Source organism: Sciurus carolinensis, chromosome 12, assembly GCF_902686445.1.
Source record: "Sciurus carolinensis chromosome 12, mSciCar1.2, whole genome shotgun sequence".
In the NCBI taxonomy this organism is placed as follows: Eukaryota; Metazoa; Chordata; class Mammalia; order Rodentia; family Sciuridae; genus Sciurus; species Sciurus carolinensis.
The window spans coordinates 27,432,217-27,458,634 of record NC_062224.1 but is presented as its reverse complement, the minus strand read 5'-3'; the positions used below and the strand labels follow the sequence as shown (position 1 = coordinate 27,458,634).

General features: G+C 38.8%; 1 protein-coding gene across 1 annotated transcript in view; it reads left to right on the top strand.

Moving 5' to 3' along the window:
• Nucleotides 1-448: 448 nt before the first annotated feature.
• Mrc1 (mannose receptor C-type 1) overlaps nucleotides 449-26,418 on the top strand; it is an 83,831-nt gene continuing 57,861 nt past the window's right edge. The window contains exons 1-4 of the mRNA XM_047521459.1: nucleotides 449-625; nucleotides 13,214-13,615; nucleotides 16,807-16,980; nucleotides 20,960-21,124. Of these exons, the coding sequence (XP_047377415.1) occupies nucleotides 565-625; nucleotides 13,214-13,615; nucleotides 16,807-16,980; nucleotides 20,960-21,124 (802 nt within the window). The 5' untranslated portion in view covers nucleotides 449-564. The remainder of the gene's footprint in view (nucleotides 626-13,213; nucleotides 13,616-16,806; nucleotides 16,981-20,959; nucleotides 21,125-26,418) is intronic.

Below are 26,418 nucleotides of genomic sequence, written 5' to 3'. Positions count from 1 at the left end.
AAATAAAAGAAGAAAGAAAAAGCACGGGATATAGAGAATGAGAGGGTCAGTTTCAACCCTTCTATTCCTGTTTCCACCATGAAAGTGCCCCCTTCAGTGCCTGCCATGTCTGTCTCTGGAGTGGGCCTTGCCTGGAGGCCTAGGTGATGGCCTGCAGGAGGCCCAGCAGCTCCTCTGCACGAGGCCGGGTCCCTGGGGTTTCACTTCTTCCCCTCCAGGCCGGGCCTGGCTGCTCACTTCTCGCCATGGCCTCCCTCCTCCCCCGTGGTCACCCCTCTCCTACACGTGTGCCTTCCTCCCCTTCCCCCTGCCTGCTCTTCTCAGAAGTTAGCTTACCAAGCAAAGTTGTAACTTTGAATTCCTGTTTTTCTAACCACCCTCATGTGACAGGATATCTCCTTATTGGAGGTTTTTCCTAAATTCAGGAGCCCTTTAAAAGGGAGAGCTTCCTCTGCACTCCTTTTCAGCTGGGCACCTCTGAGGACCTGGACCAGGCCAAGGGACAAGCAGGGCCCTGGCTGTTTTGTTTCCTCCACCCGCGGGAGTCAGGATCATCTCTGGGCCATGAGTCTGTTCCTACTCCTGGTTTTTGTCTCTGTCATTCCCGTTGCTGTGCAGCTATTGGGTGAGTCTGCGCTGAGGTGGGGACTTTGCGACCAGGGGCCTGTGGCACAGTCTCCATCTGGGGTTAATATGAACACCTGGGTCCTGTCAATACCTGTGAGAGGAGGCACGCACCCGGGCAACACCAGGGTTCTGCGGAAACCTGTGGCCCCCACCTGGCCGCCAGGCATGCCGGGAGCTGGAGCAGGGGGCTCCAGCTGGTGCAGTCTGGTCCTGGATCCCTCCCTCATCCGGCGATCCCTCTCTTCTGCAGGTGTTCCTCTGTTTTATTCGTGCAAGGATTTCCTGTTCTGGGGTTTGCTCTTTTTTATTTCCCGTGTACGGTTCTTTCCATCTAACTCCCAACATATCTTGGGAGTGTCTCTGGCTGAGAAGGAGAGGACGGGAGAGGCTTCCCCTATCCCAGGTCCCAGGAGAGGATCAAGGAGCACCCCCAAAGCAGATTCCACACAACTTCTACTCATTTTTCCCCCGGTGAATCATTTCAATCATTCATAGTTTTTATGGCCAGAAAGCTCATTCTTATTTGTATTCTAAATTGCTCAAACTGTCTCATAAGTGGATTTATTTGGGTTTTTAATTATTACTCTTTGTCTGAAGATGAATGATTACATTAGGGATAGATTCAGAGTTTTTCAGATTTCCAAAGACAATTGTTGAGTCTTTCTATTTCTCTAGATTCAGCTTGTTGAAGCTTCAGAATGAGAGTGCCTGGGAGAATTTTCATTCCCTTCTAGTTTGAGATGATAGACAAGGGATTTCAATTTTGATTTTTTTTTGGTGCCTCATTTGCCTTCATTTCCATCAATCAACTAACACTGAGTGCAGTGTGTGCAGGGGTTCTATTCCCTACCTGCTGGGAGGGGATAGGAAGCTCTCTAGGGAAAGAGTATCTGATAAGAGAAAATGCTAAATCCTAAGAAGCATTAAGTAGTAGTGATTATCAAAACACAAGCAAAGACCCTATGCCCTATGCACCGCCTCTGCCACTTGCTAACTCTGTGACCTTGGGCAAGTGATTTATAACTTTGTGCTTTAGTTTCCGGGTCTATAAACTGAGGACAATGATATTTCCTGCCCCATCAGTTGTGGTGATTCCCTGAGTTAAAATATATATGTTTAGAAAGGAGTATGGCCCATAGTAAGTGCTTCAGGAGGGTCTGCTATTAAAAGCAGCAACACCCCCCTCCATAGTAATGAATTATCCAATAAACACAGTATATTAAGCATTTAAAGGAAAAGTTTCTCAAGGAAAGAAAAATGCTAAAAAAATTCCTGGAGCTCAAGGGGCACTGGCTACAAAACATTCCTCTCAGTCAATCCTGAGTGTGGAAGGAGGAGCTGCTTAACCTGGCCATGAAAAGATTGCAGTGTAGTGAGGACTAACCAATCTCCATCTTTTCCAAGATGTCTATCTTGGGCAAGAGGATTAAAATATTCTTCAAGGCCAAAGTTAAAACTCTAACTAGTGAAAATCTTCCAAGGATTGTGCTGTCTCAAGCAGAAGAGTTTGCTGAGCAGTTGCAAGTTCCTTGTTACTAAAGGTCTTCAGACAGATGCGGGATGAACAATTCACAGGCAGTTCATGAGATCTGGACTCTGTCAGCTGGCACAGTTCAGCAGAACCATAATTAATTACATGAGGAAGCTACATTACTAAAAAGAAATAAGCAAAATTGGTTTTATTAATGTATTCCATTTATCCCAACATATCTAAAATACCATCATCTTTAAATTTAACCAATACAAAAATCATAGGGATAATTTCACATTATTTTTCCAAATTAACTCTGCAAAATCTGACATGTGTCAGCATGTCTTGATGGGCGCTCTTTTCATTCAGAGTGTACGACAGTCCCGTGGGGCTACTGCTGCACATCTTGGGCAGCACAGATACAGTTCCCAGCATTCTTTGCAATGACTCAATGCTTGTGGTGCAAACAGTATTTCTCAGTTTTCGTAGGAATGTTTCTCTCCTTGAGATAGCAGGATGACCTCCTCTGAGTAATGTCTTCCTCTTTGTGGGCTACTGGGAAAGGGAGGGAGGTACTGAAATCTGTTCACTTAGAGAATAAGAAACAAACAAGCCATAAAAGGGGGCAAAGAAGCTCTTCCAGATTTTTTGTTGTTTGTTTACCCAACAGCCTGTGATCCTTATTTTACCTTCCCTTGCTCCAAGTAGCACATGACTGACCAGAGGAGTCTGGTGAAAGCCGAACACCAGCTTGGTTGGCAGCAGATTGAAGGATATGTGACTTCTCAGGACCCCTTTCCCTGACTTCCTACCCATGGGAGGGTCTCCCTACTTCCGGTTGGTTTATTTCCTTTCCACCCAGAACCCTTCCTTTCATCTCCAAGGCAGCTTCCCACCCCATTAGCACCATAAGCAACAGTAGGCTGAAGCCATTGGACAGGCCAGTTGTACCCTGAGGAGCCCAGGGAGGTTAGCAGAGGGTCCCTGGTTACTCTTGTCGCCCTGTTATCTCCCAGACTTCATTGCCACCGTAGCCTTAGAGGGTTATAACTGCAGCAGAGACACAGTAAGAGTTGCTCGGACCCTGAGTTTGGACCACAGCAGTGTTCAGCTTGGCCATGGGAGGTTTTGGCTCATGGCAGTGCTGTCTGTGCTGGTAAACTTACTGGTTTGCAGAAGAACAGAAAGCATCGATTTGACTTGTGGTGTTTACTGATTTTTGTGGTGTAAATAATCTTGTGATGATTGATTTTGAACTACAACATGATGCCGAATCAGGCAGAGCTGCAGAGAAGTGACAGCCAGCTTTTGTGGGTTAATGTCACAGGCAACGTGGAATCTTTCTAGGCTCTCAGGATGCAGCTGAAACAGGGAACCAAGTGGTATGAAGAAGCCAGAACCAGGGTTAATCATGAAAATGAGAGCAGCCTTAGCATCCTGCCATTAAAACAAGAAGCAACTTGGAAATGACAACAAACTTTGTTTTTTGTTTTTTTTCTGCCTATTTTTAAAATTATTTATCTATCTATTTATTTTTATTTTTTACAGACTGCATTTTGATTCATTGTACACAGATGGGGTACATCATTCCGTTTCTGTGGTTATGCACGATGTAGATTCACACCATTTGTGTAATCATACATGTACAGAGGGTAATGATGTTTTGAATCCTCATTTTACAGATGAGGCAACAGTTGTAGAAGGCAAATGTCCAGAAGGTCACCATTTGACAGGTAGAGGCAGACCTGGATCTTTAGCCTCAGCTCTTGCTTTCCATCTCCCCTTAGATCTTGCTGTAATGTAAGACCAAGTGCATGCAAGTCAAGTTGCCCCTGTGGTATACATGGGGAGCTCACCGTGGGTGGGCATCAAGCAAATTACGATTTCAACTTTGATACCTTGCTAACTTGAAAAATCCTGATTGATACTCTTCCTACTGCAGATTCCTTATCTCAGTGTTAAAGGAGATAATTATTGTCATAGCACCGATTCTCACCATCACTCCTGGGAACTTTGGTTTCAGCGTCAATATGTCTTACAATATTAATCCTCAAGTGTATTTATTTTATTTTTCATAAAAATTAAGTAGAAGAAAAATACCTGCTGTCCTCCCTCTCCCCCCACCCCACCCCGCCATGGCACAGCTTTCTCAGGGCTTGTATTTGGAAGGCTGTGCTAATATCCAGACTTTGGGACAGCTAACTAGATGAGATTTTTGATAGTTAAGTGTAATTTTTGGTTTACTGTAACTATAGAATTAACTTAGACCCCAGTAGTCTCTAGGTTCACATAAAGCAGATGGGAAGGTATCACATTCTACCTTTTACTGGATGACAAAACTGAGGCTCAGAAGACTAAATGGGTTGCAGAAGTCCACACACTGGGGAGGACAAGAGGGAACTCTTGATCAAGCTTTTTTGGCTCAGGCTAAGAAGTAGAAATAATTTATCAGCTGGAGTAGGTTAATTAGGGAAAATGTAAATGTGGTTCAAAACAATAGTGCATTAAAAGAAAGACTTAGATCTCTGTGTTTATGTCAGTTTTTTAATAGACTTTTTTATTTCAAAAGGGGGAAGGGAAGGAATGAATATTTATCAAGTGCAAAATGGTATATCCAGTGCTTTACCCATGTTCTCTTGTTTAGAAGTTCACTCATCTAGAAGATCAAAGGACCTTATTATGCCCATTTCACAGATGAGGAAATTGAGGCTAGAATGACTAGTTTAACTAAGGCAGCGCAGTTAAGAAAAGGTGGAACCAGAATTGATCCCAAGTCTGCCGACTCCAAGACTGAAAATTTGGGGTCTCTGTTGCCCACATCCTTCTCTCCCTTTTTTTTAGGCTGATGCATGAGCTCTTTCTTGTCTCAAATTTCATCTTGTTCAGAACCATTACACACTGTGTTCAAGACTGATTTCCCCAAGTTAATGATACTAATAATAACACGGATTGAGCAATTTCTGTGTCAGCATCTGTTCTAAGTGCTTTGTTTAGATTATCTCTAATTTTTTCAGCAGTGAATAGAACCTCTTACCTCCCTATATTTTACAGATAGGAAAATGGAAGCACAGAGTTGTATGAAACTTGACCAAAGGCACACAGCCAGTGAGCAGAAGAATCTGGTTACCTGGTAACCAAACACTGACGCTCCGATTATGTCCAGATAGACAGGATACAGAAGATTAATTCATTAGCATGGCTATGTGTGGAAGAAGAAAGAGAAGTGTAGAGTCAACTTCTTAACCTGCAAAGTTTGTCTCTCCCCAAGCTGGGGGTGGGGATGGATTTTGAAGTTGATACAGGAGGAGAGGAGAGGAGAGGAGTAATCAGGGAGGCAGGAGGTGAGAGGCCTCTTCCAGTGAGATGGGAGTGAGTGACCCAGGGAAGCTGTAGAAATTCATATTTTGACGGAAGTTGGAGTGAGTTGGAAAAGTCTCATGGCCTCTAGTTCCTCCTGAAGTTCAGAATCCTTTTTGGATTCATATTTGAACCTTCCCAAATGACCAAATGCAGTGTCATAAATGAGTAGGTTCTGTGAATGTCCATGATTGAATGAATGAAAAATCAAGGTGAAAAACAGAGTCTGATGTTCCTCCGCCCAGTACCATGACTTCCGCCCCTCCCCCAGCACCTGACAAAGCACTCCCCATACACTAGGTGTAAGATAAGCATTTCTCCCTCGATTTCAGTTACTTGTGTATGGGGGAGGGGCATTTTAGGTTTTAAATTTGCTTACTGAGGCTAATGGACAGTGTAGATTCTTCTAGAAGGTGACATCTGACAGCTGTACTGTGATTTGAAGGCAGTTCATTATGGGGAGGATCCCAGGAAGGACTGACAGGGAATGGGGAAGTGGGACAGGGAGGGAAAGTGTGTTAACAAGCCAGTGACCACTGTGACCAGAGGAGCTCAGATTTGCTGGGGAACTCTGGGTGACAGTGTGGAATATGTGTCTTCGGGTCATCCCATGCAAGGTGAAGGGCATTGGGACAGTTCATCAGTACCCATGAGCCACCAGGGAAGGAGAGCTCATAAAGGGACATTAATTCTCTGATCCCTCTAGACATGTGTGTGCACAGGCATAGGAGGACCTAAGGGACAAAAAACGTCCCCAGGCAGAAAGATGTGGTGCTGACATTTTGAGAGAGGGAGCCACTTGATTGAAATGGCAAAGGCCAAGGAGAATCAAGGGGGTTCTGACAATCACTGCTGTAGAATACACCCTTACCTCTCGCTTATTCAGTTTTTCTTTCTTCAAGAAGTTATTTTCTCATATTTTAACATCAGCATTTTATTTGTTGATAGTGAAAAAAGTCTAAACGTATATTAGAAACTATATCATATCATAGTTCTATTGCTACTCACCTTTTATTTTATTTTATTTTTTGGTACTGGGGATTGAACTCAGGGGCACTCAACCACTGAGCCATATCCCCAGTCCTATTTTGTATTTTATTTAGAGACAGGGTCTCACTGAGTTGCTTAGCACCTTGTTTTGCTGAGCCTGGCTTTGAACTTGTGATCCTCAGCCTCCTGAGTCACAGGGATTACAGGTGCTCACCACTGCACCCGGCTCTCACGTTTTATAACCTAAGTTTCTTTACTGGTAGATTTAGAAATGTAATTACTTGTTTTATGTTAATGAGCAATTTTGAATTATGTTAAAACTTGCCTAATAGAAAGTTCATATCAATAATATTGGATATTTTAGTCTTCAGTTATTTTCAACCTGAGATAACTGATTGGAACTTATTACATTGTTCCAAATCTATTTTTGCTCTTGCTGTTTCTGGCCTTGGAATAATCATGGGGGAGAGTGGGCTTGGTGTGGGCAGGGAACTTTCTCTGATTTGGCCTTGAATTGTACCTAGCACAGTGCCTGGTACACAGTAGGTGTTTGACAAATACTTGTTGAAAAGTAAATATGAGATTGAAAAGATGAAGTTAAGAGGGAGGAATGATCTAATATCATAAACTTACGATGTATCAATATTAAAAAAAGGAAACTCGTATGTTAGATCCTATAAATGAGATGACTGAGAAATGAGTGTAGCTTTTCCACTGTCCTCAATTGTTCCATTTTTCAGTATTTCTATTACAGAAGTGCAACTAGGATGTTTATAAATGTTACATTGGTGTGATGAGGAGTGACCATAATGTGACAAGTTGCCTTTGGGTCAAGGCTAGAAGTATACTTTCAGAGGAAGAAGTATAGCATTGGAAATCGGGTACATTTTACAGGGACAATGATAAAAGCAAAACTACATGGCTGATGATTTGGAGAGAATAATAATGCATGAAATGTATCACCGCAATGTGATAATTTTACATTTCCTTGAATTGTCTGACAAAGGCAATATCGAACTCGCACTGCTTCCTAATGTCAAAAGATAAGCAAAGGAAACAAGAGTCGATAAGTGTGTATTGAAATAGAAACCTTTCATTTCAAGTACTCTTTTCATAAGTACAAATGTTCATAAATTGCTCTAAAAGAAAAAATAAACTTTTAGGGAAAGCCCTCCTCTGAAATAAACCCATAATCATGCATTCATTCTTACACAAAATAATTCACTGGAGTTACTAGTCAAGATGCTTCAGATTTCATAAATATTCTTCCATTCATTCAATAAATAATGGTTAAGAGACAATCTGTGCTTTCCAGAGAGAGACTCCAGTACCAAATCAGAAAGGTTGAGTTCTACTTTTCATAGTGTTTACCTGGCAGTGGAGGGATATGGACAAAACACAGCTAAATAAATCAAAGAAAGAAAAGATCTCATCAGATGGTCATGGATGTTAGAACATAGAGGAGTAACAGGAGTCAGGATGGTCATCTGCAGGAACTTCAAAAAGCATCTCCAGAAGAGGGAACTCAAAATATGAAGTTGCTTAAGTGGAAATGAGCTTGGAGTGTTTGAGGAAGAGAAAGGCCATGTGGTTCGAAGGTGGTGAGTGAGAGTAAGAGTGGTGAGAGGAGGTGAGGGCGGAGGAGCAGCAGGGCGGGAGCATGCCCTCTCCAGAAGGCTGTCAGGTGGAAGTCAGGCTGCCTTTGTACCAGCCTCAAAGGGTTTCTGTGGTTGGAGAATGAATTTTAGTTAGGCCCAAAGTCTCCTCTCAGCCCCAAATCCTCTCCATAATGGTGAAAGAGAAAGAAAACACTTTGATTATTGAGTGAGCAAAGTGTGGTGTGCATTTACAGTCAATCCAATGAAGAGACTCAATGATGTCATTATGATCTGCTTAACATTATGTTAAGCAAAATAAGCCAAACTCAGAAAGTCAAGAGTTGTGTTTTCTTCCATGTGCAGAAACTAGAGAGAAAAAAGGAAAGGAAAGGTGGCAGGTGGTGGAAGGAGGAAAATCTCATGAAAAGCAAAGGTATATTAGTCAAGTAGAGGAAAGGGACCAGGGGGAGGGAGGAAGGGAGAGAAAAGGGAAATACTTGGGAATACTGCAGACCAAATTATATTGTGTCTTGTGCATGTGCATATAAGAATATGTAACAGGGAGTCTCACCTTTATGTATAATTATAATGGCCATAAAAATATGGGAAAGAAAAGAGACAGAAACAATAGAAAGAAATCTCACTCCTTTAAATGATTCAGTGGACACAATCATTTCATGGGGTAGGTTTTGCAACATGGAGTCAGGTGACAAGTCAGGCCCACATCCCCAGAGGAAACTGGGAGATCAGGTGTTATCTTCCTTGATGATTCCATTCCAAAGAGAGTAAGAGTGCAGTGTGACCATGGTAACTTGGTGTAGGTTGGTGACAGTGAAGTTGGGAGAGAAGAGAATGAATGAGGGCATATGTATTAGTCAGGGTTTGGCAGAGAAACAGAATGTGTTTGTGTGTTTGTGTGTGTGTGTGTGTGTGTGTGTGTGAGAGAGAGAGAGAGAGAGAGAGAGAGAGAGAGAGAGAGAGAAAGAGAGAGAGAGAGTCAGACAGACAGACAGATGTCTTACTTGATGGATTGGTACATACAGTTTTGGATGCCAGCAAATCCAAAGTCAACAGGCTAGAAACTCAGGAAAGAACTGATACTACAGTTCAAGTGTTTTAGTAAGCTTTCCATGACTATAACAAAATACTTGAGATAATCAAGAGAAGTTTTATTTTGGCTTACAGTTTTGGAAGTTCCAACCTACAATTGATTAGACCCATCGTTTTGGGCCTGTGGTGAGGCAGCTCATCATGGTGGGAGCACCTGGCAAAGCAAAAGCTCTCATTTGATGACCAGGGAGCATAAAAGAGAGAGAGTAAGGGACCACAGTCCCACAGACCCCCTTTAAAAGAATACTTCCTGTGACTTAAGGACCAACCACAAGGTTCCACCTTCTAAAGCACTCACCACCTCCCAGAAGCACCACCCTGGGGATCAAATCTTTAACCCATGAGTTGTTGGGATCCTAACTATAGCAGACTCTAAAGGCAATCTAAAGGTAGAATTCCCTCTTCTTCAGGAAACTTCCTGTTTATTTTCTCTTAAGGTCTTCATATGACCTTATGGGTGAAGTCCACCCACACTGTGGTGGGTAATCTAAGTTACTTAAAATGTATTGATTAAAATGATGATCTTATCTTAGAAGAACTCAAAGCAAAATTCAGATTGGTGTTTGATCCAATATCTGGTCACCATGACCCTGCCAAGTTGATATAGAAAAGTAGTCATCATGCCACATTTTGAGGTACCATCAGTATATTCCACTATTGTCCTGGAATGTGAGTGGAAAGAGAATCTGGGTTCACCCTAGGGTTCTTGGTTTATAAATCTGGGTGGATGGTGGTTCCATTAAGAAAAGGCATATTGGATATTTGTTCATTAAATGTCACCATAATTAGAATAGAATTAAGTTGAAGCTACAGATGAAAATTAGGCACATAAAAATCAAAGTCAGCTCAGGAGGCTGAGGCAGGGAGATTGAAAGTTCAAAACCAGTATCAGCAACTTAGACCCTAAACATTTCAGTGAGGCCCGGTCTCAAACTTAAAATTAAAAGGACTGGGAATGTGGCAAAATGGTTAAGTACCACTAGGCTCAATCCCTGGTACCAAAATAAAATAAAATAAAAGTCAAATAAGTATAAACCATCTGTGTGGGGAGCCATCTTTATCTAGCAGAATCAGACTTGGTTGAGCCATGGGACACCAAGGCCTGACTCCCAGGAACTGGCAGCATGGGGGCTGTTCCAGATCCCCGGGGAGTAGGTGGCCCCTGTGTGGGAGTGGTTCACCATCTAGTTATATGAAAGTTTCCCTGAGCAAATGGCTCCCCTAACTCCACCCCATCCTGTCCATCACAGAAGAAGCCCCTCCCAGTCTGGGTCTCTTTACCTGTAGGACTACAAAATAAAGGAGAGTTGGGCTACTCCATCTTGTTAGAGGTCAGATCCGGTATGGCCCCATCCTTCATGCCCCCTCTCATTTGAAAAGAGTGTTAGCTCTTGTGTGTTTATTGATTAGATAGGTTTATGGGTAATTAATTGATTTATAGCCAACATTGACCTCCAGCAGTTAACCCTTTTCTCATCCACATGGGACATGGTAGAAACCCCACACATCTGAAATAGAAACACTAGTCATGCATTGCCTTTTATGCACCTAACCTTATTTGGCTGGTTATCACTTGGATGACTGACCAAATTTGACCAATTAATAAATTTACTATTCAACAACATAATAAAAATGACTGAGGTATGAAATAGAAGAAATATTTATGATTAACAATGAGCAAAGCCATCTGAGAAGTCAAGGACAAGTCCAATTGGAAAATGGCAGAGGGAATAGTCAAAATAAATAAAAGAATTTTCAGAATTCATTTACTATTTTATTCAACTTTGCATTACTGTGACCAAAAGACCTGACAAGAGCAACTAAGAGGGAAATTTTATTTTGGCTCATGGTTTCAGAGGTTCAGTCCATGATCAGTTGACTACAAAACTCTGGGCCCAAGGTGAGGCAGAACATCATGGGGGAAGGTTCTGACAGAAAAGCAGCTCAGGATGACAACTAGGAAGCAGAGACAGAGAGCCCGTTCACCAGGAACAAAGTATAAACAACAAAGGCATGCCCCTAGAGCCCACTTTCTCCTGCCACACCCTACCTGCCTATAGTTACCACCTAGTTAACCTATATTAGTGGACTAATCCACTGATCAGATTACAATTTGCATAACCTAATCATTTCACCTCTGAACATTCCTTCATTGTCTCACACATGAGCTTTTAGGGGACACCTCATATCTAAACCATAACAATTACCTTTGTAGATTAAGGGAGACCAAATTTCCATTTGTGTGTGTAAATGATCATAGTAACTTTTTTAAAAAGGAAGTTTGTATTTTCTTATCTCCTATTTTTTATTGTGAACAAGACACCATGTTATTAAATTTTTAATTTTATCACCAAGGCAGGAAGTTACTTGTTTTGTCACATGAGGACATGGACAGCAACAAAATGAGATCAAGCATGGGCAGGGGTTCACTGGAAGGGGATTGGGGGATGAGATTTGGTTAGACATGGGATGTTCCACTGACACATTTCTCCAGAGATGCCAACAGAAGCACATATTCTGGATCTAGGCTTTATTGAATCCAAATTCCAAAAACCAAACCAGCATAAATGAGGAAGAGCTGAGAAATTCATGCAGCAGTCCCAAGTAGCATAGAATTAAGAACCCGGGTAGGACACAGACAAGAGGTCTCCAGCAAGTGTGGGCAAGAGCAGAGCGAGAAACATGCCTGAGAAAATAATCTCTTGAGGCCGAGATTCATGATAAACTTTAAGTCGAAAGATCCTGGAAATGATTTCAGTGTATAGGTGGTGTTAACCTCACTGGACAGTTGAATTTAGTAAATGGAGCCTGGTTTGTGAAACAGAGGAAGATCTAGTGCTACTAATCTTGGTTTTATTTCACTGGAATGATTTGATTAAAAATAGTGAGCTCCTTTATTCAGACTCTCAAAAATCTGCAGAAACTACCAGCTCATTTTGGAAGAACCATGCAAAATCAGTAAAAGACATTTAGGAAAACTTCAGAGAAGTATTTAATTTATATTCATTTCTTTTCATTTGTATATTCTTCAAAAAGAAAAAAAAATCAACATGAATTCAATTTTGATTTAAAAGAAAAAAATATGCTTACCAGATCTCTTTTTCTTTCCTTTTTTTGCAAGAGGAAGTCCTGTTTTGCCAGTTGGTAGCTATGTGCTATAAGTAAAAGCTATCTGTACACATTTGTTTAAATCACCAGTTTCAAATTATAAGCATAAAATACATTGTGAAAGTTATTCATGTAAAATATTATCACAAATGATATAAACCTTATATTGATTTATGTTTTATTGAAAATGTTACAAATAATTATTTTTGTATCTTTTGGTTATAAAAAAGGTATAGACATTAAAATGAAAGTTAACAATATTATAGATACTCTAGATGCTAAATCTTTTAGTAATCTACCATTGGGAGAGAAAAAAATAATAAGAAAAACAAAACAAAAAAATTTTGCTGTATTAGTCTGACCTAGACTACCAAGAAAACACTTCAAATATTTGGAGAACAAAATTATATATTTTACTTTATATCATTTGCAGAATGATATAAAGTAAAAATTTTTTAAAATCATTTTAAAACTCCTAGAGCCATCTCTGGAATACATATATCTAGGTTTCATTTATCTACTTCCAAAAGGACTGGAATGTATGACAGTTCAAAATCCTGTTTTAGGATATATATGTATCAATTTTAAGGCTTATTGTATTTGATGATGCACATTTTCTTTTCTCAGATTTATATCATTCTTTCTGTTATCTGCTCTTCATGTTCCTCCACTGACATTCGTGAGCTTTTAAAGAGCTCCTTTTCCTAAGGCTCCGCATAATAATAACCAGGCCATCTTGACACCAGCTACAGGTGCTAAACATGGCGGACCCTTCCAGCCCCTGTCTCTCCCGCCAGGTTCCTGGAACCCAGGAAGGAAACAGAGGGTTCAGGGCACAGTTACCTTCAGTCTTTTCCTGTCAGCATAAGTATTTATTGGAAGCTTTGGACCTCAAATATTGTCCCCTTTCTGTGGACACACTCACAAATGTTTTCCTTCTTCTTCTTGACAGACACTAGGCAGTTTTTAATCTACAATGAGGATCACAAGCGCTGTGTGGAAGCAATAAATCCCAGTGCAGTCCAAACTGCAGTTTGCAACCCCAATGCTGAATCACAGAAATTCCGATGGGTCTCTGAATCCCAGGTTATGAGTGTTGCTTTTAAATTATGCTTGGGGGTGCCATCAAAAACTGATTGGGTTCCTGTCACTCTGTATGCCTGCGACTCCAAAAGCGAATTTCAGAAATGGGAGTGCAAGAACGACACACTTTTTGGGATCAAGGATGAAGATTTATTTTTCAACTATGGCAACAGACAAGAAAAGAATATTATGCTTTACAAGGGATCTGGTTTATGGAGCAGGTGGAAGATCTATGGAACCACAGATGATCTATGCTCTAGAGGTTATGAAGGTAAGAGACTTGGAAATTTTTACCTTTGTGTCAAACTTCTTTCATCTTCTTAGCAGGCATTCAAGAAAATGAACATGTTCTTGTATGATCTGCACTAGAAGTATTAATTGATCAGTTATGATTTGAATTATTCTGTGTTCTTAGAGAACATGATAGTGAATAAATGTGATTAAAAAGTCCTGAGTAATACTTAAGCTTTTTGCAATTAATAGGAAAGCATTTCTTTTGAATTTCTCTAAATTACATATATTTTTAAGCAACGGGGTACAACTTTTAGAAAACAATTTGCACTATGGTCTTTGATCCAAAACCTATTTAATATTATAAGGCTGTAGTGATGAAAACTTCTAACCAAACTTTTCTTTTGCTTTTGTGTAAGTTACCCCTGGAGAAGTCACCCTAAGAACGATGTTCTTCACAAATTCAGATTGCCTCAAATGAAATTTTGGCAAATTACTTGACAATTTGGGTTTCTAAATGTTTCTAATTTATTTTGTCAACCTTTGGATATTTAGATACTATGATATGCAGTTTGAAAAAACTGAGGAATTAGTTTGTAAATTAACATGCAACTTATTTAGTTAACTCTCTTAAAAGTAGTGGCAGTAGTCAGGTGGGAAATTTTTTTTGTTGGTTTCTTGAACTTTTGAAGAAAAAGTAAAATTCGAGTATTTTGTCTTCCTTTATCTTAGCCAAATTTCATTCTCTAGTGGCTAAATGGAAACAAAACAACAATTTAAAAAAAGGACTTGAAATCTTTCACAAAGGCTGGTTTCTTGAGTAAGTTGATGTTATAACCTCATTTCAATTAGATACTTAATCACTGTGAAGGGTTATCTAGAACAACCTCAAGGTCAAAGAAAGAACCTGTCTTTGGGAACAAGAGATTGTTATTTCCAAAATCACTTTGTTACTGGGGTGACTGAGTTGAATGTACCTTATCACAGCTGAGGCAGAGCATAGAAATTCCATTCTTTGAGAGGAGATGGTTTTTCCACTTTTCACTTTCTGTCCAGATAAAGAGAAGAGGAGAGTATAAATTGAGATAGGGTGAAAGTAGAGCTCAGAAAAAAAGCTATTTTGTAGCACTGATTGACCGTAATGTAGATTTAGAAATGTTAAGAGAGGCATCCTCAGCAACACAACCCTCCATAGAAAATTAAAAAGGGCAGCACGAGGAAGAATCAAACTTAAGTGGGTCAAATTCCATAGATAGGACTACTGTGCTAACTGAGGAATTCAATTTGAAGATTGGCATTAAGACATCATCAGACATTTTATTTAAAATACAATAGCAAAGTTCCCCTCTCCCGTCCTTTCTCTTCTCCCTTTACTTGAAGACAAATATCCACGGGGTTTAAGAGAGAGGTCCTCCTCTATTAATATGTTTCAAGAATCATTTGGGGAACTGGTTAATAATGCAGATCCCAAGCTCCCTTTCCCACTCAGATTCTGAATTAGCATATAAGAGGAGGGGCCCAGGAAACTTTAGAATGATTTCTATAAAGACCTGGGTGAACCTGATGCAGATGGTTCATTGATCACATACTCTCTAATGATCTCCCAACAAAATCATCATCCTGCTAGAAGGTCTAACCCCTCAGAGTGACCTTGAGGTCCATTAACAAGACTACATATTAGAACTGAAAGCATTTTGGAGCTGGGGCATTGGCTGAGACTAAGGATTGTTTTAGAATAATAGAATCAGAATTGTAGACCTGGATGGATTTAGGTTATCTGGAAGTCTGGAGAATCATAAGAAAAATTTTAGGGTTCTTTAATGAGGTGGCTGGGGCGGAGCCTGATTCTGGTGGCTTCATCAATGCCTGGTGTACAGAATGCCTCAGTAATTGTCCAGTAAACCAAGTTAGTCTTGAAAGAGCCATTTATGATTGGCATTTATAAATTCAGCAAGGAAATTTGCCAACAAACTTAACAAACAGTACAACTAGCCCTGAGTAGGTCTTAATGGATTTTCTTCATACGAAGGAACAGGAATCCCAATGACTAAGACTTGGCACATCCCTAGACAATTTATGATTTGGAAGACTAGTCCTATAACTTAGGAGATCTAAAGTTAGAATAGTGTTCTGAAATTATTAACAACTAACTAATTGATATAAAATTAATTTTGAGGTAATTAAAAATAAATCTTACTGGAATAAGTATATTGAGTAAAAGAAAAGGAAAAGGCAGAAGAGGGGAGAGCGGACATTTGTTATACCCTTACTATGGGCTACATGCATTACAAACTTTTTATTCTCTAAATGCTTAAATGTCTTTGAAAATGTTTTCAAGTTATGGAATCTATGAAATGTAATTAAGGAAAGTATTCTTACTTAAAATAAATTCTGAATGTCCATCAGTGGCAAAGGGTCAAATATTTCAATGTAGATGGTTGTTATCGCCCAAAGTGGGGATTCCTTTAAACAGAGACTTTGGAATCCTGAAGAATTCAACTTTGTGAGTTGTTTGGTTGTTGGTGGAGATAGGTATGAACTTTCTAATCCTTCGTCTTAAGCCAAGCCATAATCAACAATGATTCTGCATTTTGTTCCAGTGTTCTTTTCCTGTTGAATCCTGAGCTTCCCACTTAATCTGTTCGAATTCAGACTTTACAGAGACAAGTATCACGATTGATTATAGATACTGAATAGGTCTGAGTTTCTTTCATGATGTGGATTAGAGAACTAGGTCCAAATTCCTCCCTCCTCATAATCACTGTTCAGGGACTTAAGTGGGGGCCGACTAGGCAGGAAGTGACTGGAGGAATTTAAGTGTTGCCTGTGTGTTTCGGGCTACACAGCTTTAAAGTTATTTCCGATCTAAAGATTCAATAATGTTATGATTCCAAGCAAGAGGAAGGATGGCCTCTTCTGCTTTGAGGAAATGCAGAAGTTAAAACTGGCATCAATAGAGCTGACCACTATTACCATGTAAGAGGAAGGAGGAAAATGTGTTCCAAAAGGCAGTGGAAATGAAGTAGTATTAAGGAGACTGATGCAGATACCCAGCAAAAAATGGGAAGAAGGGAAAGAGAGACCCCGCCCCCCTAAAAAAGTGAATCCCCCCGACATGGACACACCAAGTATGATGAGGAGAGTAGACTAATTCCTTCATGTGCTTCTTACTGGAAAGTCAATGTTAAGAAGTACCACTCACATTCTAAGTGCCCATCAATGTTTCCCTAGTCATGTACACGCTGCTGGGCAATGCAAATGGAGCCACCTGTGCATTTCCATTCAAGTTTGGAAACAAGTGGTATGCAGATTGCACAAGTGCTGGGCGGTCCGATGGATGGCTCTGGTGTGGAACCACCACAGACTACGACACTGATAAGCTCTTTGGATTTTGTCCATTGAAATGTAAGTAACTGTTTATTATCCAAGAAAGTTTGGCATATTCAGTATTGCAGCACAGTGATAAGACCTTATGTTTCCCTACATCATTTTCCCCCAAAGTTATTTCACATTTATTATCTCATTGCATTCCACCCTGATCCTTTCCAGATATCCTTGCTCCTGTTTTATAATGGAGAAAATGGTCCATAGGGGCTGAAGACAAAAACAGACCTGACTCCCATTCTTGGGCTTTTTGTGTGTATTTAGATGTTGCTAAAAAGAGTCTATCATTGTCCCAACATTTCCCTGCATTAGATGAGCCCTTAAGTTTTACCAACTCTCAGTTATTTTCTAAGACTTTACTTAACACTGGAGGTGGGCACATCATTCCCCCAACCCATATATGCTTTACCTTTGCCAAACCATAGATCAAACACAGAATTTAAATGATATGGTTTTTTTTGGAGCTGGGGGTGGTGGGATTTCTGCATTTTGTGTCAATGTAGTGAAAAGTGTTTCTCACAGAGCAAATGAAAAGTTAAAGAGGGTGTCATTTAATTTAACATAGTTATGCATCAATGGGAATGGGTAAATTATATGCTTAAAGATCTTTTTTAAATGAAAGTTCAGTCGTCGTTGCAATAATGCAAAATAAGTGGCGCTGCATTTTATTGGTGGGAAGATACCAGAACATTTGGATTCTTGGTGCTCTTGCTTGGGAATCTGTAAAGCAGCAGCGTAGCAGGTTTTAGGTGGGTGGGGAAGTGGATCAGCATTGGAGGGAGGACTGGGGCTGAGGCCAGGGAAAAGAGTGGGTTCTTTGCTCTACTTTTCCCATCACATACATCCTTCCTGATGCCAGCTGCCTAAACTTCTGACCCCTAACCTCTCTCACCTCCTATTTTAGACTAGATCATAGCAACTGCAGTTTCCTGGCATCCTCCAGAACTTTCTCCTGCGGCTCTGCAAAGAAGTGGGGGTGAGGCGGAGCATCCAAGGTGGTCCAGGGTGGAAGTGCAGCCCCTGAATAGAAATAGCATCACTTACTAATAAACTTTTGTGACCACAAACCCACATGTAATTACATATGCCAAGCATTATTATAAAACAGTACGGTTTTCAAAAATATCTTCATTTGCCAAATTAAAGGGAGACATCTAAGAATTTTCCTCACTTATTGTTTGGATTTATAGCCCCTAATCATCCCATTGACAGGAAATTTGAGCTGGGCATGATGGTGCACATTCCAGTGGCTTGGCAGACTGAGGCAGGAGAATTGCAAGTTCAAAGTCAGCCTCAGCAACTTATTGAGACCTTAAGCAATTTAGTGAGACCCTGTCTCAAAAAAAAAAAAAAGAAAAAAGAAAAAAAAAAAAGACCAAGAATATAGCTCAGGGCTTAAATTTGACAGAATTTGCCTCTTTTCTATCAACATTTAGAAATTTAAAACTCATTAAAGGCTTATAGATGTCTAATATTTACATTAGAAGTCTGTGTGTGTCTGGAAAAATATTGAACTTTTTTTTTTTCAAGAAAACAGTACTAATTTTTTAACGATTGAGGAATCTTTCTCTTTTACTTAGTGGGAATGGTTTTTTTATAAATCTGTCATTTCATAGGTCTGACTATAGCATCCTTCACTTATGTAGTGTTCACAAAGGAGCTGTTGCATGAACGTGTGATTTAATGACTAAAATGTGAGGATAAATGATAATTCACTAATCACACACACACACACACACACAAATCCTCACAGCCTTAGCTATCCTTGGATATGTGTTGAAGGGACATCCTGAGTAAATTCATTAGAAAAATATTTAGTCTTGTCTCTTCTAATTTTTATCTTCAAAGTCAAATGATTTATTTTCCCTGCTAAATGTGAAATAATGACAGGAGATAAAAAATTGGTTGATTTCAATACGTAATTAAAAATTTAAAGCCAAATTTATAAATGTAATACCTTAAGGGGTTTTGTCATATCAAAATCCATTTCACTTTATATTCCTTTTGGAAGAGTATTTTATTTTACATTATCCTGAAATACGCAGGTTCAATACAAGTGAGGTACCAGTTATTGACCTAGTGACACTAAATATATTCTCTTCCTTATCCTTTACATTGTTTATTGTAATGTCTTCCTTCTATTTAGATATTTGTTTTTCAGTATCTTGGGAATAGGAAAAGGAAAAGATCCGTTCTCTCGATTCTCTGTAGCTCGCAGCTTTAGCCTCTGACATTAGTTGTGCAGCTTTGCTGTGGGAATTTGAACTCTTTGTTGAGATGCTGCATAGTCAGCAAATCTATGGCTTAATCAAGAGACAGCATTTTAATTTCTTAATTTTAAAATGAAAATATACTTTCTTTAAATGAAGAATCAATTGTGTTTCCTCTGTTGGTCATTTATATCCATTTCCTCCATTCTTAGACAAGAAACAAATTCTCCTTTATTATCTCTTTATTATCAAATTATAAACAAACCTCCCAAATTTCTAAAAATATTTGTTTAAAATATCTTCATTTTCAAATTAACCCCCACTTAGTCTCATCTGGATGATCTCACTTGTAAGGACATTAAACTTGAAAGGCCTCAGATCCCTGTAATTTAAAACACTATCTAAACATATTTCTTATTAATGTATTATACAAATATATAGTGTCATATAAGCATATGATGTAAATAATAAATAGTAATGTAAATACACAAATATTAAATATTAATGTATTATGCAAATACATAATGTATTATGTAAACACACAATAACTACAGTTATTTTAGGGGGTGTGTATCTCAGTGGTAGCATGCCCACTTAGCGTGTGTGAGATCCTAGTTTTGATATCCAGCTCCATATACACACAAAACCCTAGAAATTTCTATGTTGTTGTCTGAATCAAATTCTAACATGTTTTTCTTCCTCTCTGATGTGCCATGGGACTGCACGTTTCGCATCACAGGGTGTGGTGTGTGTATGACAGAAACGTCTGCGGTTGCTTCCTCATCAGATACAAAGCAAAACAGATCTGGAGTTAAGAATCATGGCACTGGAGGCTGTATGCCTAAGGAAAAGAGCCTCATTTCTTAGCAAGCTGAGTATGACTCAGAAAGTTTGAAAAGGCACATGATTCTTTACCTATTCCTTACAACATAAATGAGATTATTACTTTACATGGTTTGTAGGCAGAATTTTATATTATTAAAGAAAAAAGGGAAGTTTCACAACATTAAACACACAAAAATATTCCATTTGTTTACTAACTTCCCAAAAATCTTATATGCAAAAGGTTAAAATAATCCTTACCTTATTGGTCTTTCATAGGGTATAGTATGTAGGGAATCATACAATAAGTGAAGAAACAGATAAGCTAAAATAATATATATTTTTTTTATTCTGAGGGAAGAAAAGCTAATAATCAGCACCTACTATTGCTAAGAGCTTCTCCTAGACTGAACATATTCTTGCACTGAGAAAATGAGGCTCTGAAACAATGTTCCTGAGACCAAACCACTTGAGATACAGATGGGTCTGCCCATGTGGGTCCATGACCTTCCCCTGGGAGGCCGTTTGTTCTTCAAAGGACCACACTGGAATGTGGCAAAGCACCCACCTGCAGAGAGAAGACATATATTTATTTCCTCTCCCAACTCTTTTGTAGATTAAGAAAGTTGGACTGGTGTCTATTCTTCATCTTTATATTTGCCTCACTTTGGGCTCATCTGATCCCACATGCCCCTGTTGAAAATAGGGAGGTGATGCTTCCTTTTCTTTCTTTAGTCTCATGGAAGGGATTGGATGCCATTGTTTCTTTGAATGTCCACTCTTCATTTCAGAAGTGAAGAGAATCCAATTGGGATTTATCAATTAGTGAAAGAAAACAAAATAAAAAGAAAGAAAAGATATAAAAAGATAATGCTTTAGATAATATTAATAGGATGGGCTAAAAAATATTGTTTGCTGGAAATATTTCCATGTCCCATACAGCAAATTCTGTCTGACTTCTTTTACAGTTGAGGGCAGTGCAAACCTTTGGAATAAAGATCCATTGACCAACGTTCTTTACCAGATAAACTCCAAATCTGCTTTGACTTGGCACCAGGCAAGGAAGAGCTGTCAACAACAGGATGCTGAGCTCTTGAGTGTCACAGAGATTCATGAGCAAACATACCTGACAGGTAATGACATGAAAAGAAAACTAAGTTGTAAGTAAAGTCATGATTATTTTATTTCTACATAATTGAACTTAAAAGTACTCAGCACATATGATTATATACATCATGATACAGGTGGTCTCTGGTCAGATAGTTCAGAGGATATGACAGATTTGCACTCTGAAAACAATGCCAAGAATGGAAAATAGGTCTTATTTCATGGTCAACTTTGTTTTATTGGTTATGATGGATCTCTAGAGAATATGCTAAGAAGGATTCTGAGGACTAATCTGACTCAGAGTAAAAGATTCCACAATCATGCGTGATATTGTTCTTGGATGAAAGGCAGTGGTACGTGTTGGGTAAGTATTCATTATCCAGAACTAACCTGAAGTCAAACAGAGAGATTAGGGCCAGAAATAAGTCTGGGAGCAAAAGCACTTTCAAATGCCTGCCTTCAGAGTCCCCTCCTACCAGTTCACTGACACTGCTACTAGATTAATACATCTCTGATCCTGTGACTACCATGTTTCAAATACCCTTAATGGCCTCTCATTTCTTATCAAATAGTTAATAAAGAACCTTTGCCTGATTCAAAGACTGTCGTGTGTCCACCTACTGCTCTTGCCCTTCATGCATTTTGTCATCTTGACAAAAGAAAAGTCTTGTGTTCCTCCTGGATGACATAGACGTCTCATGCTTCTCACCTCTGCATCTTTTCCATGCCATTTTTTTTTAATTCTGGAATTTGCAAAATCTTAAACGGTTGCAAGACGGTCCTGTCTGTTTCCCTTTACATTTCTCTTATCTGTGTCCCGCCTTGATGACAGTTATTTACATATTTACCCCACTTCCCCCACAAGAGTATAAAGACATTAATTTGTTATTTTTTAACTTATTGATTCATTTAACAAGATATCAGCTACCCATGTGTTAGGCATTGTACTAGGTTCTGGGGACACCAAAGCCAACCCTGTCCTGTTAACAGTAAGTCTAAGGGGGTAAGACGGACATAAACAAACAAACAAAAAAATGAATGAAAAGGTACAAAATGCTAAATGAAGATTTCTTCCTTCAAAGGAAGGAATCTGAAGTCTCTGTGGAGACTGGATTAGGGGGCAAATGGCTGAACTGAGGAATGTCTTGTGAAGATGTATCCCCCACCCCAAGCAGAGTCACACAGAAACTTCCAGAAGCCTTTCCATGAACATTTCCTTATTTACAAACAATGATACAGCATAATAAAAAATATTATTTAGAAATTCCACCTAATGTTTGGACAATGAAACAGATTTTGGAAAGAAGACAATAAGTGCAGTGGTTCTTAAAAGTGAAGTTGCTTATGTATCATCTGGGAATTTTGCTAGAGTGAAGTTGGTCAGACCTAGATCTCTGAGATTCCAGACCAGTAGCTGGCCCAGGAATCTGTATTTTATCCACCTCCCAGGAGATTTTGGAGCAGGTAGTTGAGGGATCACATCTAGCTAAACACTGCATTAGCACTTGCTATATCCAGGTACAAATACCAGGCAGCAGAGTGTGTAGACTCTGGAGCCAGACTGCCTGGGTCGCTGCTCTGAAACTGGGAGACCTTGGAGGGGGAGTGGGGAGCAACCAGAGGCTTCCATGCCTCAGTGAATCCATCTGCTAAAAGAGAGAGTGTGTGTGCCCCAACAAGGCTACAGCATGCCTCCAGGTTTGTCTCATTTCCTAGCACTTCCCTTTTTCCAACTGTTTTTGGATGATATCCTTCATCAGCTGGAACACAGTGCTCCTCTAAGTTATTATTAAACAGAGTGAAGATAGAAAAGCAATATGACCTCACTGTGTGCATTCATGAACTTAGAGATAGGATTCTGCCTTGGTCTGCTCAATTATTCTGTTTTGTATTGGTCTTTGGTGCCTTCCTAATATTGGGTGAAGGATCAGAGCAATTAATATTCACAATCATGAGTAAAGAAAAGAGAGAAGAAGGCATGGATAGAGACCAAGGTAAATTCAAATAGATAATTAAGAAATAGAAAAAGGAGATTAAAGACGATGCTGGAGTTAGCCGTACTTTTGCACCTGTTGGAGAAACAGGTATCAGAGTTGAAATGGTTTCAGTTGGTGTGTATTTTTGGTGCCTGCAGGTTGTGTTTTCTTGTCTTCTACAATTTTTACTTGTTTTCTGGCCTTCTGGAAGCCAAGAGAATGGAGCATCGGTCACTTTTTATTCTCTTCAACAGCTCCATTGAAGAAAGGGGTGATAGGAGCTGATAGCATCTTTACCCCACTAGTCTGTCCTGGACCCTGGACTCCACTATCAGATTGGGAGTGCAGGAAATGCTTCCCTGGTCAACAAGTGCTATCAGCATGCCCACCAGGGAGCCAACAAGCCCCCAGAGATCCAGGGCTGAGTTCACTTCAGATGCTTATTTGACTCTTATCCATGTGTCCGGAATTTTAGTCAGCAAAGTTTAACAGGAACCTGGATAAGAGTGACTTTTCTAATGAGATTTGTAGTACTTCCTGCCTTTCTAAGTCAAAAATATCAAGCAATCAGGAAAGAATGTCTAAGAGGAAATGTAAAAAATAAAATAGAGGGAAGGCATTCCTTTTTTTTTTTTTTTTTTTTTTACTGGAAGAATAATATTTTACAGCAATCAATATTGGGATATATGAGGAAGAATCTAGGAAATAAAGGTAAGAAGGTGTTTGTGATCCTCTCTGTTTGGAGAAATATGCCATAAAAAGGAACCCACAAATAGTTATACTTTAAAAATAAGGTTTATTTAAATGAAGATTTTGAGAAGTAAATAATCATTTTTATAAATGACTAAGCCAGTGTAGTGACTCTGAAATTAAATTTGCTATCACTTATTGACCAGCTGGTGTGAGCCAGAAACAAAGTCCACACCAACTTTGTAATTAAATATTATCATCCCACTTTATAGATAAGATCACAGACAAGGAGGGAGAAGTTAGGAAACTTGCTCAATGCCCCCAGTTCAGAAAATAGTTGAGCTGGAATTCAGGTCTCTCTTCCATCTCACCCTGCCTGTGTCTCACAGAATGGACAGGTTTCTGGTGTTCCCTAGAGCTCTCCTGAGATCCTTAATTTACACTTGACTTCTCCTTGCTCCAGCAATTGTATTCCAGGCTGGAGATCTGATTTCATGTTATCTGTAGGACAAAAAGTTTCTGCCTAGAAACCCCTTTGCAACATTAGCCACAGCCACTTCACCATCTCACTTCTGTTTTTGCCCTGAAAAATCTTGGGACAACTCTATTAATCTTCAATTCCTGAATCAGATTTATAATTATATCTGTGCAGGTTTAGGATTTACAGAACTGAAATGAGATAGAGGAAGCAAAATTTGGCTTGTTGTTCTGAATGTTTTTACCAGTTTCCTTTGGAATTGCCGAGAAAACAAAATTGGACCTCTATATTGAAATGAAAATAAAAATACCAGTGTAATACTGGACATGAATACATGTTCTATCATAAGTGAGTTCAAAAGCAGCTTTATCATCATTTCAGACAGAATGTGCAGAAGAATTCATTTTAAAAATAAATTTAGCATGTGAAATTGATGCTTCGTTTAGCAATCCTAAAATATTTTGGTCTGTTCCTCTGTAAAATAATAAATGCACGTTAGAAAAAAATTATGGTTGATGCTGCTATGCTTTAAGTGATTTTTTTTTGTGTGTGTGTATGTGTCTGGTGCTGGGGATTAAACTCAGGGTCTTGTGTATCCTAAGCAAGTACTCTGCCACTGAGCTGTAATCCCAGGCCTTTAAGTGATCATTTAACACAGGATTTGAATTTTGTTTCTAAATCACATCTTTTTGCATACTTTAATTTAACATGTAGCTATTAATAGTAATAATAATGATAATAGGAATCACTTACATTTATTAGGCCCATACATCAGGCTCTATTTTAAAAAGTATTAATTAATTTAATTATCTAAGACAAACTTGGAAGTACCTAGAATTGACAAGGAATGTCAAAGGATAGATACTTCCTATAAATAGCTCATCATGCCAAATAGGAATTTAAATATGCAACCTTAGACAAAAGATACTTTAATGCTTTTTTAATCAATGAGTTATTTAGTTTTGAAAATTTAATTATGCTTATTTTCTTAGCTGATAAATTCTTAAAATCCCAGAGTAGTTGGTTTTGGGAATAGCTATGTAGTATTTTTTTAGTTTACCCATGTGCCAGTATACAGATAATCATTATTCAGATTAGTATAACTTTAAATAATTTGTTAAAAACTATTCAGTGTTCAATGGTAATTAATAGAGTAATTGTTAACATAAAGAATATTATCAACATCATATTGATCTCAGAATATTTCTAAGGTGCAGTGTGGTAAACAGGTGTCTCCTCTTGACACTTATAATGAGGAGGGACAGTACTCTAGTTGATTTCTTTCTCCTAAAGGAACACAAATACCAAGATAGTACTCAAAATAATTGTCATAATGATTAAGATAAATGTCAGGGGCTGTAGTTATAGCTCAGTGGTAGAGTGCTTGCCTAGCATGTGTAAGGCACTGGGTTTGATTCTTAGTACCACATATAAAAAAAAAAAAAATAAAGACCCATGACAGCTAAAATAATATTTTAAAATGATAAAAGGAAGTAGTTGGTGACATGAATAACTATAAAATGATTTTAATGTGGATGCATTTATTGTTTTTTTAAAATGAGTATAATCATGCTTGATAGTGTTTACCTCACAGATTTAAGACTAGACAAACATTTTCCCTTTTGATAATGTTATTTCCTTGACAAAACCTTATAATACATATTTCTGGATTTTGTGGTAAAATTCTAAGGTTGAAGTATACAATTCTGAGTCTTCCTAGATGACAGGAGTGAGTCCTGGCAATGACCTATTGTTTTGGGAGCTAAAGCATGTATTAGAATTAGAAATATTTGCTTAGTTCATTCTTTGCTTAAAGGTGCTCTACCATTTAAAATTATCTCCAAAAGGTATTATAATAATAACTCACAGGCAAATTTAATTTCAATAAGGATTAAATCCACTAGAAAAACTAAATTGAACCTTGTGTTTCCATCCTGATCTGCTAATCCTCCACATTACTCTCAATAAGTTGCTCAGTCTCTCTCTTCTCATCTGTAGAGTGAATTGGACTAAAGAGCTCTCACACTAAATGACACTGTGCTAGCTCTTAAATACTTCTTTTCCTAGAATGCTAGATAAAAGTAAGTGGATTTGAATTAATTTCCACTGATTTTGCATGTCAGTATTTAATTTTACCCCATTTTTCTTTTATTGCTTTATTTAAAGAACTCACAAT